This window comes from Aptenodytes forsteri, unplaced genomic scaffold (genome assembly GCF_000699145.1).
Source record: "Aptenodytes forsteri isolate BGI_AS27 unplaced genomic scaffold, ASM69914v1 Scaffold136, whole genome shotgun sequence".
NCBI classification, from domain to species: domain Eukaryota; kingdom Metazoa; phylum Chordata; class Aves; order Sphenisciformes; family Spheniscidae; genus Aptenodytes; species Aptenodytes forsteri.
In genome coordinates, this window is record NW_008796111.1 from 612,335 (window position 1) to 627,972 (window position 15,638).

Consider the following 15,638-nt stretch of genomic DNA (forward strand, 5'->3'; position numbering starts at 1 on the left):
CGGCAGCTCTGAAATCCCTGCCCGGGGTGGGTGGGAGGCAGCAGGGCAGGCAGGTACCTCTGAGCGCTGGGTGGATGCTTGATGTTGAAGTGTGTTGGTTTTCCATTTGGTGACTTTGTGGCTGGCTAAAAGGAGGGCAGGGAGAAGGGTGTGAGGGGATGGAAGCAGCAAAGGGGCTGGACTTGTGTTATTTTTGGGCTGAGGTTGGGATTTGAGCACTGACTCAACTAGAAAGTGGAAACATTGGCTTAATACTGCAGTGCAGCACCATAAATGTGCAGAATAGGCCTGTAGTCCTGCCCCAAATAAGGCCATCCCTGGCCACGGCCCCCTGTACCCACAGGGAGCTCTTTGCGGGATTGGGACCATACCACAGGCGAGGGGTGGTCCCCAATATCCCAGCTCCCTCCCAGCTGCAGGCTGGCATGGCTGGACAGCCGCCCTCAGCGCCCGGCCCTCCATGTGCTGTATTTCTGGCTGGTTCACGTGTTTATATTGTGCATGTTTTAAGAACCAATAAAAATACTAAAATAATGCAACAGCCATATTAAGTTATAGAGTATAAAATATAGATTCTCTCAGACTCCGTCCCTGCTGTTTGCCAGCATGTCCCTGGGAACATGATGCCATTTTCTGTTTTATTTCAAAAAAAAAAGTCAATAGAGCCAAGATTCCTGCTCATAATCACTCCCTTTTGTTTTTTTTACCGCAGAGTGCTATATTTCTATCTACTATTTTCATATGCTTCTTTGTATATCCTTATGTCTAAACTCAAGCAGACTTTCAGAGACCTGCATAGGCTCCAGATAGCACTGCCTCCTCTGCCAAACGCCTGGCCGTTACCTAATATATATATACACATATATATATACACACAGGTGTTCCTGTACTCACTGAGGTAACTTAAAGATGGAAGTCCTCTGACAGAAGTACAAATAATTTTTCTCTTCCCATTTTTTTTCTTTGAGACTTTTATCCTACCTTCCCATGGAGAAAATGTACAAATATTAGCGGGATCTTCCTTAGACTTCTGCCACGATAAAGTTTACAGCTCAGAGATGCAAACCGCTAGAGGTAACTGCAACCCCCTCCTTTTCAACTGAGGATTGGAAGCTGGAATATAAAGTCAACCCATCCTCTGCAAGACGTGCCACAAAAGCCACCACAGGCACAGCCCACCACAAACGTGTACAATGGACAGAGGTTTTTAAGGCTGCTGGACAAAGATAACAAAATCTTGTCAGGGAAAAATCCTGAAGGTATTCACCCAAAGGCAAATGCCAAGGTTGCACGGTGACAAACTCCTGTCCAGGATTTGTAGGGTGGCATGGAAATTGCCTGGGGAAGGTGTGGAGGCACTTGCACCACAGGGAGGAGGCATGTTGGGTTTGGGTGTGCTGCAGATACTGTGTGTTTGCACATTACGTATGTTGCATATGGTTTTAATACATCTGATGTGATAGTGTTACGCTGTCCAATACTCAGTTTAGATGGTTTTAAAGAGAACTTCGTCTTTAGCTATTGCATCTTCATTTGGTCTCTCCTGGCATGACACCCAGGAGTCCTTACATCCATGCTTCACTGCCTTCTTGCCTGGATCCACTGTCTTTTCCGTGGGCTGGAGATGTTTGCTTCTCCTCCAATATTGTTGAGATATCCTGGTCATCTACAAAGAGGACAGGGGAGATGTTAATGCTTCTGTGTGGGAGAGACACACACAAGGGTCTAGTTACCTGTGCCAACAAACTGACCTTCATCTGGGAGCGTGTAGCTCATCTTCTGCTTCTGGAAGAGATTCATATTAGCTTGAGGAAGCTGATGCCCATCTGCAGTTGTGGACATAGAGACAAGCTTCCCCTACACTTTGGCTTGGCCCTGTGTTGCCCTCTGCCTCGGCACTAGAGGGGACCCATGGAGACATGCCTTCCAGAAACAGCGACGGCCTCTGGAAAAACCCTTTTCATCACAAGTCCCTGCAGCTACACTACTTCTTGTAGGTTTTTCCTTAACTCCAAGGACATGTTTAGTCTTAATCTCTATTTTGCTTATGTCTAGAGGAACGTGACACTTCACTATCAAGTGTCCTCTTGACAGATGTAGGAAATGAGGCGCCTGATTGCTCTGAAATGATCTGCCTTTATTGCTGGTACATTTTCAGCCCAGTTTGCACATACTGGCCTGGGGCAAAGGCCTGGTGCTGGCAGTGCCCCGTGTAGCCGCAGAGCAGGTGGAAGCTGGGGAGCTTGGCAGGGCACGAACAAGGTTACACACCACGTGGTGATGGGCCAGCGCAAGGGTTGGAAAGAGGTTGGCAGTTCTTCGGTCTGCACAGCCGTAGAGCTCCCTGGGAGATGGCAGATGAAGGGATGTACTGGAGTACCTTCACAGGTGCTAAAGCTGGAGGAAGCATAAAGGGTCTGTGCTGCCCTTCTGGGTCATGCAGAAGAGCGACGTTCATCTGGCGATTGATCCCTACAGCAGGGACAAGTCTGGCTTTACTGAGCAAGGTTCTATTTCCAGAAAGCCGTTCCGATGCTGATAGAACATTACCAATGGAGCACAACCAAACCTCCCCTGGTGCTCAAGAAACATTTTTCAAAGATCGTTAGCTTTAACTTGGCTCAGCCATTTCCAGTATTAACATATCTGAAAACCGGTTTCCACTGTGGTTTTAAATCTCAAACAAAAGCAGCAGGGAGGCCCCAGCCGAGTCTCCAGGGGTAGTTTGTACATGTTTCAAAGCCAGTGGATTTCAGCAAACAAACCTGGCAACTGATATGGTCCATGAGTCTCACAGCTGTGGCTGGCAGGACTTGAGGCAGCTGGAGCTGAGATATGCGAGTATCCTCTATCTTTTGGTCATTTTGTCCAAGTTCACACTGCTCCGTTCAATTCCAGTTCCTGCTCAGCAGAGGGATGGGCCAGTTATCCCCCTGGTCATGAGAGAAATCAGAGCACCTGAAACACTAGCACATAGCTGAGTGCAAGATCCACTTGAGATTTCAAAAATTGCATCAGAGATGTGCACCTTTCCTGAGCTACTGTCTTGCATATTATCTCCTCCCAGTGGTTTCCATCTTCTTCTAATACCAACTTGTTGCCTTCACTTGATCTTGACTCTCTTCGGGACTTGGCCATTTGACCTCTGGTTGGCTCATTCGAGCAGCAAAGAGCTGAAAACCTCTTCCCCTTACAGAGCTCCAGGGACTGTTTGGGCATGTCCATTCAGAGAGACTGGCTGGAGACGCAGATCCTGGGGTCAGCAGTGCAGCGAGCAGCAGCAGGAGTTGTCCGCTGGAGATCCAGACTTTCTGTACAGGCAAGGCAGGACAAGGATATGTCTCTGCAGTTTGTGGGGAGACTGGAAGATACAATGGCCTGTCGAAGCCTGGCAAGGCGTCCATCAGCAGTGCAAGTGTCACGGTGTAGTTTGCCAAAATAAAAAGCTAATTTGCCAACCTGTCATTGTATGAGGGGATAGTGCCATGGAGCCTGCAATATCCGAACAACATTGTTGGAGAGTAATGTACATTTACAAAGGATCCAGCTGCCAGTCAATCCTGCTTTTCACAACAGAGGATGATAAGAATTAAAGATTGAAGTCACTGGTATGCAACAATCAACCTGGACACGGGCAAGTGGTCCCTGAGAGTAAAACCCCCAAAAGAGCTCCTCTTTGTTGCTTCTCCTCTCCACCTACAGAAAATACAGCATTTCAGCCATTCCCTCGGAGGACAACCGATCCGCCGGTGGCTGTGCGAAAGGCCCAAGCCAGTTGGCAGGAGGGAGGTGGTGGGTTTCCAGCTGCTGTCCGTAGCTGTGCACTGTGGTTTTCATAATGTGCTGGTTGTCATACAAGGCAGACATCTGATAGCGAGGTTTTTACAGTTCCAGGAAAGCAATTGGAGAGCCTGTAGGTAATGAAATACAACATGCTCTGAAACAAGAAAATCCCTCGTTGTTCAGCAAAACTGGGAGCCGAGTTCTTTTCTTTTTCCACTTCCTTTTTAACCTGAAATCCTATCTGCAGTGTCATTCAAGCCACGTCAGGACTCGGAAAGCTTTGAGCCAGATGCTCCAATGGTATAAATCGCCATAAACAATTACATCAGAGAAGATCTGGCTGCCTGTGCCGGCCCTGCTGCACGGTGCAGATGTGCACCAGCAGACCAAAAGAGCTCTAAGGGCTGGTAGGTCCTTTTGCTCTGATGCAACAAGGTCCAAAGTCCTTTTGTTTGGTCTCCAAGAAGGTAGAGTGACAGAGCTGGGATGGGGTGGAGACCTGAGAAGGTTTTTTGACAGAACTCACAGTGCTTTGAAAAGGATAAAGCCACTATCCAGCCCAGTACAGAGCGCTGGGTGAACAGGGCTGTGGTCTCAGCCACGTCGCTCCCCAGAGCGGCAGCAACTCCACACGCAACGTTGGGTGGTGTCCTGAGGACAGCATCCTTCCCATCATGTTCTTGTTTCTCCATCATCTACAGGCTACAGTCCTGAAGTGGAAGGAGGACTTGCTGGCCAGGATGGACCTTCTGCTCTGAGCTAGCAGAGTCGCTCCAGAAACGGCGCACTATGGTCACAGCTGAGATGGGGCTGGTTTCTGGGCTCTGTAATGCCAGGGTGGAGCAGGAGCTCATTCTCATCCGACACACTGCTCTCTTATTATAAGAAAGTTGTCCAAACATCACTTACAGCAGAATTTGTCCCAGAGTGGTTTTTTGCTCTTTGTTCTTTTCTGTTTCCTGCCACTGAAAACATGATTCAAAGATTTTCTGCAACAAAGCGCCTTGCTCTGCTGTCACTGAATCCAGCCATTCACTCTGAACACATGAGCTCAGCGACAGCTGGCAGCGTCACATCACTTACATGGCATTCAGCTCCCTGAAAACACTGAGGCTGCCGAAGGACAATCCTGGAGTCACTTCTGGTTTTAATCTCTGCTGTCCATGCAGGAATCTATGCTTTTTTTGATAATGTGCTGAGCTGTTGTTTCCTGGAACAGCTGGGTTTTGTGCACTGGTCTATCAGCTGTCTGTAGAGCTCTTACTTGAAAGAAGTTTCTTAAACTCCCTCAACTGGAGGGCGTGGGGTTACCCTCCAACTGAGCAATGGAAGGAATGGAGAATACTGGGTTCAGTGTGCCGGGGAGGGCTGTGACAGCCCCGGCAGTGTGTCAGTGGTAACAGCGAGCTCCTCACGCCCTTAATCTAGGAAATGAGTATTGTTACTCCTAATCTTGCCCTTGAATAACGCGTTAGCAGTAGAGGCACAAAGTGACTTGGCCGGGAACATGCAGGAGGTCGGTCAGTGGCAGAGGCAGAGGGGGACCGGGAGCTCCCCAGCCCCTCTCCTGTGCCCTGTGCAGTGGCTCGGTACGGGCTGTATTGGCCCACGGGCCAGACACATCTCAGTAGATGTTTCCTGAGACAGCTGTGTTCGTCCAAGGGGCACGGGTCCTTTGCTACAGAGCTGAATGTCTCCTGGGCTTCTGCATGACCCACATCCCAAGCCACAGCTACCCCTTCCACACGGGAGGAGGGGACACAACAGGACATACTTTTCCTGCCCTACAGCTTGTCCTTTCCAGTAGCTGGTACATCAGCAGGGCCAGTTCCTATACTGGAGTCCAATTTCTGTAGCTGACGATGCTTGCACTTGGCCATGGTGCATCATTGTGTAACAGCCTTGGAGTATCATAACTCATACGGACCAATATCCAGCAAAGCCATAAGCAGGTATTTGCCTTGCATCAAAAATCAAAGGCGAATAAAGTTGCTCAGGAATGTAGCCAAACACGCTTAAACTCTTTGCTTTGAATAGGGTGAGAGCAAGGGTCAGGGCAAGTGCCTCTCCGCATAGCTGCAGTCCACAGGTCTCTCTCCTTCCCCTTCTAGAAGCAACGTTGTCATCCCTGGGCAACTCTTACCTTAGCTGCAATCAGCTTCTCCTTCTTTTGCTTTAATAATCAGTGCATAGCTGATGGCCCCAGGTTCAGCCTCTTCTGTGGAAGTCTAAACGTCCCATTTTACGGAGAGGTACATGCTGGATTTTGTTGTTTGGGAGATTTTATTGGGGGGGGGGGGGTTCCCCCTTGTCTGCTATTCTGGTATCTGTGACTCAGCCCACCAGATTCATTGAAACCTTTGGAGTGGACCAGGGTTGCCTGTGAGCCCTGGGAATCCCGCAGGGAATCACAGAGCTCTCCCAATCCCCGGGGAACCGCTGCTTGCAGAGAGCGAGGTTGCTCTCCTGCAGCCGAGGGGCCATTCGCCCTTGCAGTGAGTCGGCCAGCTCTGCCTGGTCTCTCTGCTGCTCGGGAAGGCAGGCTGATCCCAGCTGGTCTTCGTTTAGAGTTAATAGGAGTCGAAATGAGCCAGAGTTTGAAATAAATCCCATTGACTTGGCATGGTTTCTTTCCTGACTCAGACGAAGGAGACGCACTTTTTGTGCAGTTACTCCAAGATTCTCCTCCTTATTGCAAGAGAGGATTTCATTCCCCTCCTCTTCCACAACCCCAGGGCATCTGTGTCCTTCAAAAGGAAGATATTAACTCTTAGTGTTTGGGGGAGGAAAAAAAGAGCACAAGTAGTGCTCGTTAGTGTAAATCGGAGTTATACTGCCCAAGTGCTCTGTCTATTCCTTTCTTCCCACTTGCCAGCTTCCAACACCGGCTAATTCTTTGGAGCATTTTGGTGTCATCGTGTATGAAAGCTTCACAGCTCAGTGGGGATGAGGGCTTGCACTTTTCCTGCACTTCCCACCCACCCATCAAGCCTTTTGATGGCACTTTTGTCTCCTGTGCTTCCTTAGAGATGAGGAAATAGAGGCAAAGAGGGGAGAAAATGGGATTTTCCCAGAAACAACAAATTAGTGGCAGTTCGGGGCTATCGGACCAAACCAGACCAGCTCAGAGCACACAGTACTGCTCTGTACATGATTCTCTTTGCTGCCTTACACTGTGACTGCTTAGAAAAACCAAGTTAAATAGACCTCCTCATCCACAAAACCAGAAGTGGCATATTTCAGAGCAACATCTGCATGCAGATAAGAATTTGCGCTAAAGCAGAGAGTTTGGGATACGAGATTTCGGTTTGGATTCCACAACTGAAGCTGAGGAACTCAGCTGAAAGGAAAGTCATAGGGACGCTAGCTGTAGTCTTTCCATCCGAGATCTTTTTATAGGATTTCCCCATCTCGCTTTTTCTTTGAATTCAGCCAGCCAGCTCTACCTGCACTCACCACTCGGGTTTCCAGTAGCAGGCCAAGAGCCCATTACTTCCCAGTGATCCCACTGAAGCCCTCTGAACCTCACAGTACAATCAGGTCTTTCTTCTCGAGAACAGTTGAGTCTTTCTTCTTTCCCCATACTCATTCAGGAGCTGCTGCCCTGTCTCCTCCTCTTCCAAACTACTGCTAGGCAGAGTGATTATGAAATGTGTTTCTTATAAATCCGAAACATTTATGTCTTCAAATGCCCGGCCCCGATAATCCCACTAATTTCCTGAGCGCTTGTGAACTGTCCTCCATGGGGGGAGGCTTCTCTCGATCAAAGTTTATTAAGTAGAGGTTCTCATATGGAGATATTGCTGAGCAGTAGGAAATGATATGGGGCTTTTTCATTTCCCTTTAAATGAGCTTGCTGGCTGGGCCCTGAACAATATGGGCATGGTCATCCTATGTTTCATGCTTCCTACCTTTATTGCTGCTTTAGCTTTTCTGCCCTTTCTACGTCCAGTGCCTCAAACTATCACCATTTCTTTTTCCCATCACCATTGGCACTTTCTTTTCTTTACTTATTCTGGTGGTTCTGTTTCTTCCTGCCTCATTTTTGGTGGGGAGGACTGACCTCAGACCTCCACTCAATGACACCAAAAAAAATTTGAAAATATGCTCCTGTTCCACAACAGTCCTGAGTAATCCTGAACCTGCCTGAGATAGGCTTTGGGAAGCTATCTCGTCAGTACTATGCCCTTGTAGAGCTTCCCTCCTGTGCTGTGCTGTAAGTCTGCAAGCAAAGCAGAAACATATCTATCCCCTGAAGTGCCAAGAGCCACAGTTCCCCTTGAGTCAAACCAGGACATTGAGTCACGTCTCGGTAACCACTTCCCCCGATCTAGTGCATTTATCAGAGCATCACTGAATGTGGGGGAAATTTGGGTGTGGATTTTAACACTGTTTGTTGTTTGGCTCCATTTGGGGCATATCTCTCTGCAGTTCAATCAACTTCCTTATTTTGTTTTTCTGGATGTTGCTGTCGTAACATAGATTTCAACTGTTGGTGTCTCAAGAATTTAAAGCTGGGCTGCTCATCTATTTGCTCCCAATTAACGTTACTGCTGTGCCATGCAAGAGACCTGACTTTGCTGCCAAGGCCATCAGCAGCTGAAAGCCTCTTTCTTCCTTAAAAACTAATCAATTTGCATCGGAAAATAAACCACCCAACTTTTGACTTAGGGGAATATCTAAAGCCATACTAAAAAAAATTATAAAATTGGGTCCTTACTGAAGCTGGCAATGAAATTTTAAACATGATAGATCTAAGATGATAATTTTTCTGCTTTCCTTGGGTATTTTGGCATACCTGAAGGCATGTGACTTTGTAAAACGGCTGCTTTCCACTGTCCCTGCTCACAAATACCATCATCTTCTGGAGGTACTGATATGCTTCTTTAGTGAAGAGTGCAGTATATAAAGAGAAATCACCATTTAAAAATAATCCCGCTCACAGAAGAAGCTTGGAAAGAAGATTGTTTTCTCAGTGAGCTGGTAACCCAAAGCATACAACAAAATGTGTACAAATGCCGAGAATAAAAATATCAAGTGTTTAGTGCCTTGGCACACTAATCCAACTGATTTGAATCCAGCAAAAAGAACTTGAAATTAATTATTCTTATGTATAGGCTTTTGTACATTTTCTGCCCCTCATTGCTGTCTCTGCTAAAGAGAGTGGGAACCCTAGAAACCTTAGAAACTCCACATTGCAGTGAAAGAGGTACCAAAAGATGCTAGATTCCTGATGTACTTTGGAGACCCTGGATGAAGTTACAATCTCACTGAATTTTATTTTTATCCTTTTTTCTCCCCTCCCCCCCACCCCACCCCGTTCTGGCCCTGATTTTTCCATCCCTGGACAGATGAGTCAGAAGAATGGAGAGAAAAAGGATCTGACCTTTTTTGAAGGCTACCAAAGTTGTTGCTGGGCTTGTTATTGCCTGTGTAATGTCTGGCATGTGACAGTGCGGTGATTTCTGGGAACTGTGCAAACCACTGTGTATGTGCCCTGTGAACGTCTGGGATTGCAACAAACAGCAACCACATCTGGAACATCACAAGTAGACATATCGCATATCTGGGAACCCCAGACAAGTGTTGAACTGCCTCTAAATTCATCTGGGCAAAATTCCTGCGCAGTTGGAGAAAGCACATCCAGGAAAATCAGACATATGGTAGGCTTCCCACTCACCAGCAGAGCTCTGCTGGCCAAAGTCCTAGAAAGTGTGCTGGTAGAGCACAGAAATATCCTTTGCTGATAGAGCTTACTCCGTTCGAGGAGGTCACTCAGGCTGCAAGATCCAAGCCATGTCTCTGCTGATGGTGTCAGCAGCACGGTTTGACCCATTTATTTATACCAGAAAAGCTTTTAACCGGCAGACGAGACCTAACAACAGTGAGGGAGGCTCAAAGGAAGAGAGTTTTCTGAGTGACAGCTGGTCTCACTATCACTGACAAGAGTTGGAGATGCTGCCAATTTTTTTTTCTCCAGCAATGAAGAAGGAGCCGCACCCCAGCTGGGGGACCCAGAGAGCCTTCTGGAGTAGAGGGACATCCCTGCTCAATGAGGCCAATGCGTTATAAGGGGAAAAGCCAGTACAGGGAGTTTGTTGGAGCCCATACCTGTGTTCGGACTCCACCAACAGGGAAAGATGAGCTGAAGGAACCCAGAGGAAGTTGAGACCCTGTTTGAACATGGCACAGTCTTCTGTGGATTAAGTTTATTTTTGTGAGCAGGGCTTGGACTGTCAAAGCTGGGTTTATGTTTTGGTTTTTTCGCTCTCCCAGATGACCTAAGCCTATATCTGTACTTCATGATTACGGGTACAAGCATGAACTTGAATGCTGGCAGATTTTAGGAGCAGTGTGGAAATTTTGTTTCTCAGATGGGAAGATTTAAGACCTGAACCTGTCTTCTCAAAAAGCAAAGACATTTCCCAGTGCAGGGTAGAAGCAAGTTTCAGTCATTGCTTCCATGGGAGACGTATCCAGGTGGGGGGAACCAGGCTGTACTTCAAACTCTTCTGAAGTAGCTGTGAGATCCTCGTGACCTCCCCTGTGAATGGGGTCCATCTGCCCTGCACAATGAGAAAAGGGTAAATCTCATCAATGCACTGGTGTCTGCATTTTTTACAGACAGTGTAATGCATCCTCATCCTGGGGATGGAACCGTAACGTGGAAGTATTTGTTTCAAGAGCTGTTACAGCACAGCAATTCAGGAGCACATCTGAGTGTGTAAAATGACTCTGCTGGAGAAGATCAAGGGCTTGGCCATCACTGGGGCCAGGAACAGATTTAGCTTAAAACAGGCTTTCTCCCATTTGCAAGAAGCATCTATTGCCTGTGCTTCCAAAAGATCTTAGTGCACAGTCCAGGGAGACTGATGGAAAAACACTATGCAACTAATTAGAAATCCCAGTTCTGTCTTTATTCATTCACGTCTTGTTCTGACAGTAAACTTTTGTGAATGATTCCACTATTCACTCTCCAAATTTTCAAGCCACTAAGCATGACGGTATCGCTGCAGAACAGGGTCTGCGAGCGTTATTGCTACTTCGCTACACACATCACAACCGATACGTGGGGAAGTTGAGGGACCTGGTACCAGGTCCCGTGGTGAGCTAGCTGCAGAGCTGGTTGGGGATGGCCATTTCCCAAGCTGGTGCTTTCATTAGTGAGGATTTCTCTGTACTCCTGTCAAAAGTGTAAATCACGTGGGTGACGCTGGAGGCTTGGCACCCACAATTCATCGTGTATTGCGGCTGCTCAGTGTCTGTGGGAAAATAATTCCAAAAGTGATCTCTTGGAAAGTGGAAGTAAAAAATAGCAAACAAAACCCCCGATCAGTGTGGAAGAGACAACAGAATGGGATTCGTGTACTCCTCAGAAGGGACCTGGCCTTTGTGAAGCTCTAATAGTGTTGGCAAGGTGGGCTCTTGAAATGTTTGACTTAGGTAAAATGGAGCTATTCCCTTTGGGGAAGTGAAGAACTGGCACAATTCTTCAGGGCTATAATAAGTCTGAATTGCTCCTTTGTGTTAAGAGCAGGCATTTATGAGGCCCGTGTTTCAGATCAGAGTGAAAACCCTCCGATACAGCTAGCTTTAGAAGTTGCTTTTGTTCAGCTGAGACTGCAACATCAACGGTGGTGAAAATTATACCTTCTTAACTGGGAGGCGGGAGAGCAGAGGGAGAGATGCCGTGCTGGTGTGTAGATGCTGTTGAAAAGTTTGTCGCAATTGCCAAAAAGCATGAGTTATTTTCTTCAATGATACTTTTGCTTCTTTCTGTCAAATCCAAAATATGTTGTCTGCCTTGCAGCCAACAGGGTCAAACACTGAAAAAATGAACTCCCTGGGCTCCCTAAGGAGAGTGCGCTATACTTAGTTGCTCATCACAGCTAATTTCTGCTGTGTGCATGCAAGGAGGGGCGGCAGGTTCTGCTGCCTGTGAGGCACCCATGCTAGGTGCACAGAGCAGGCCAGCGTTTCTGTCTCTCATTGCTGTGGCTCGCACCTGAAGTTTTGCATCCCACTCCGTTTCTAGGTGCCTGATCAGTATATTGTGATTTCTGTGTTCCGTGTGTTGCAGTAATAATAATACAAATAGAGGGAAGGTTTTGGACTGTGAGCAGAAAGCTGTGCATGGCAGGTAGGTAGAAAATGAAACCACTGCCTGTTTTTACCAGGTAAAAATAAGGAGAATTGTTGCAGAGGCAATGGTTCCACTGCCAGTATCCTAAAACTATATAAAAAGTATTGATAGTTGATGGTGAAAGATACAACTCTGTTTGTAAAGCAGCGGTGCACAGATGGCAGCTCTGTCTGCAGACCATTTTGTAGGGGCCAGGGTAAATGTGTTTTCCACATTTCAGCCCTTTCTGTAGCAGTGGCTGGGCAGGTACCATGTTTCAGTTCAGTGGGTGCTGTCTTCAAGGAGCACTTCTGAGATCCCTCTTTTGCATCCTCGAGGACAGATGGACACATCAGATGGCGGTTTTCCATCACCCGCCTGTCTTTGACATGTGATCTGAAGATGAAAAATACCACCTTTCAGCCATGTTGGCCTATAGTCACCTGGGCACAGAGATCTTTCCACCTTTAAGCAATGAGGTTTCCTTCTCCTCCATGTGTTGGAGCAGCTCAAGAACAAACTCAGCCATACTCCGGCTGTAGTACCTGTGAATCGTGGCCTTACCTGCATGACTTACTCGCCTCCTTGTTGGCTCCCGTGGGGGTAGGATAGGATGGGTGAGGATGCTGTCAGGGTTGAGTGTACCAGGGAAGTGGCCTGGGAGTGGCTGGTTGGGATGGGACTTCTTTGCTTTCCCATTCCAACGGCTTTTTTTGCTCTCCTAGGGACCAGAAGGGAAACCAGGAAAACAAGGGGAAAAGGGCAAGCCTGGCCAGAAGGTAGGAGCATCTCCTGTTGATAACATCTCCTGCTCTGGATCTCCCTTTCTTTGCTCATCTTTGATATTTATCTGTAGAAGCAGTTTTGCCCTACATTAATGTCAGTGCTTTTGTTCTGCAGGGCAGCAAGGGCTACCAGGGGCAGCTCGGCGAGACAGGATCTCCAGGGAAGGAGGGGCCGAAGGGGAACCAAGGCCCTAAAGGATCCCGAGGTACCCTGGGACCTATGGTGAGAAGAGCTCTGCAAATGGTTGAACACACAGAAACGTGACTAGCAGTGGCGGGCACAGGCCTGAATGAAGCAGAGAGCCCAACAGAGGCTTCAGAGCACAGAAAGTGAAATGATGTTACATGGGTTTAATTGACCAAAACAGCTTAACGCTTGCTCTGAGCAGCACAGGAGAGACTCCATAGTGGTGGCTGTGTTGGTGCCCCGTGAACCCAGCTCACGTTGCATCATGGCGGTTCTTCACAGCTCCCCAGATGGGCTGAAATATTGGAGATTTTTCTTGAGAAGGGAGTAAGCTGATAAGCTATTTTTTGCTAAGATCTTTTCCTTTGAGACTGCACACTCATGGCAAGAGCTGCTTCCAAGTCAAACTGTGTTGTTGTAAGGAACTCTGCCTTGGACTTCTGCCCTGTTTCTACACCCACTCTTGATCTACTTATCTAAAACACTTGCAGCAAGAAGAAATATAGCATGGGAAAGGGTTTCAGTTGAGGACTGAAGATGAGGCTTTCAGAGAGAACAACAATAGTATGGCGGAGAGGGAAGAAAGTTAATTTGCTTTAGGCACATGAGATGATAAATGCATTGGGACAGCAGCAGTAAGTAATAAGTACCTCCTCATGCATTGCAGGCTGGTAAGGAAACTTCTTGCACTGTATTTGGTAGAACTTAGTGAAAAAGCAGGAGTTATTTATGAACCGAGAATCGCGGTGATGTTTCAGAACAGTAGCAAATGAGTGATGGAGTAACGGTTTCGCTGATAGTGTTTTCCTGCACTAAAAATTATGGCTTCCCCATATATCCTCCTTTCATGTTCTTTGGCGAAGCCTCCATGGATTATTTCACAGGGAAGCAAAGCAACATCTGAGCAGCAGTCTATTGGATTGAACATTCTGTCTTGTGGAAAGGGCTTTCTTCCACGGTAAATGGGATTATATGGAAAGTTTGCAATTCACTTTAATCTGATGATCTGATTTAAACCCTTTTGTTCAGTCTGCTAAAGATGCAATAAACAGCTCTTGCGGTGCCCTCATGACAACCCAGAAAACTCCTTTCTTGGCCTCAGAACCCACACTGAAAGGTTTCCTTCCAACAGTTTAGGATGAGGTCATGCATGAGAATGGTCTCACTGGTGGACTTCCTAGCACAAAGCTAATTTGGATATAAAGACGTCCAGAAGGGCAGATGAAGAGCACACACTATGCAGCCGTTTCTGGTAGCAAATCTAAATGAGGTGGGGAACCTATTGCTACAGGCTGGCAAAGACATAGAATGGACTCCTAGCATCAGTCTCCACGTGTAGGAGGTTAAAGCCAAGCAAGAGCATTTCAGATGGCTGCAGCAAAGCTCACCGGTGGCCAGGAGAACGGGTGGCCGCACTCCCATGTGGTGCTGAGCTTTGCTTTGCATAGCCCAGTGCATCCCCTTCTTGTGGGGTAATACCCACGGGCTACTCTCATGGTGCTTTCTGTGCTTGCCTCTCCAGGGTGCTCCAGGAAGGATGGGTGCTCAAGGGGAACCTGGCTTAAAGGGTTACCAGGTAAGGATTTTATTTTCATCCTCCAGCTTTTATCTGTTCTCAAATGCAACAAAACTTCCACTCCAGGATGCGAAATCATTCTTAAACTATGATTTATTTCTGATCTTGAGTTCAGTTTAGTTCTTTCTCTAGTCTCCATTTGCACCATCACGACTTGTCCAGATGCATTTGGTCCATCTCTGCCATGACCCATGTGTCCCTCCGAAGCTGGGATGCACAACACAGGGCTTGCGAGAGCTGGCAGGAAACCAGGGAAGACCTTCAGTCAAACAGCTCTTTCTTGTCTCCTCACACGCTGTCTGCTCTCCACAGGGACATGCAGGACCACCAGGGCCAATTGGACCACCAGGGCCAAAGGGGGAAAAGGTAAGTTTGCAGAGTTTAGCCATCTCGTCTTCCGTTGGCATGGAAGCTGAGCTGATGTAGAGACGATTGCCCTTCTGCCATAACATCCATGCATCTGCGCTCTCCTCCTCTACCTGCGGCAGAGGCAGAGTTGCCTCCTCTACAGCACGGGCACCTACATAACTCCTGCTGCAGCTTTACTTCTGCACGTTAGTGCCGGGACACCCGTGCCACCGGCACATGCTTTCCAGATACCACGTGCCCTTGCACCGGTGGCTGAGCCAGCCGGCATGTGTTCTGGGGACACATTTTTCCTGCATCTGCAGAAATTCTGCTCAATTCCCAAGCCAAAAAAAATCAGACTAGTAGCTTTCTGTGATCAAGTCAGAGTAACACCCTGCACAAAATTGCTGATCTTCAGCAAGCTGCCCATCTGCGCCTAAATCAGCCGGTAGCATGTTGTAAGCGAGGCAGAACTGGTCTCCTCTCCATTGCCCTTGCTCCGTTTTCCTCATCGCCTGCCACCCCCTTACCTCGCTCATGCCCTCCCACCCCTCGACAAGCCCCCTCACCGCAGCTGGCCTGAGTCAGAGCCCTCTTTCCACGGCAGCTTTCCCCTTGTGTTTTTCCCCTTTTGCTGAGTCAGCACGGCCGTAACCAGTTCAGGCTGGAGAAGTGACTCACGCTTTAATGGTTTCCTGTCGGCGGAGCTGGCTGCTCCGCGCTCCGAGGACGGCCCAGCTGGCGTTGGCTGTACTCGCAATGCCGCTGGAGCCCCTCACGTGCCTTCAGTAGCGGCAGCGATGCTCCCTCCCTCGGTGTGGGAAGGGAAGTGATGGT

General features: G+C 47.9%; 1 protein-coding gene across 1 annotated transcript in view; it reads left to right on the forward strand.

Annotated features, from left to right (window-relative positions):
- COL27A1 (collagen type XXVII alpha 1 chain) overlaps window positions 1-15,638 on the forward strand; it is a 164,097-nt gene that overhangs the window by 128,274 nt on the left and 20,185 nt on the right. The window contains exons 38-41 of the mRNA XM_009286879.1: window positions 12,631-12,684; window positions 12,806-12,913; window positions 14,400-14,453; window positions 14,766-14,819. Of these exons, the coding sequence (XP_009285154.1) occupies window positions 12,631-12,684; window positions 12,806-12,913; window positions 14,400-14,453; window positions 14,766-14,819 (270 nt within the window). The remainder of the gene's footprint in view (window positions 1-12,630; window positions 12,685-12,805; window positions 12,914-14,399; window positions 14,454-14,765; window positions 14,820-15,638) is intronic.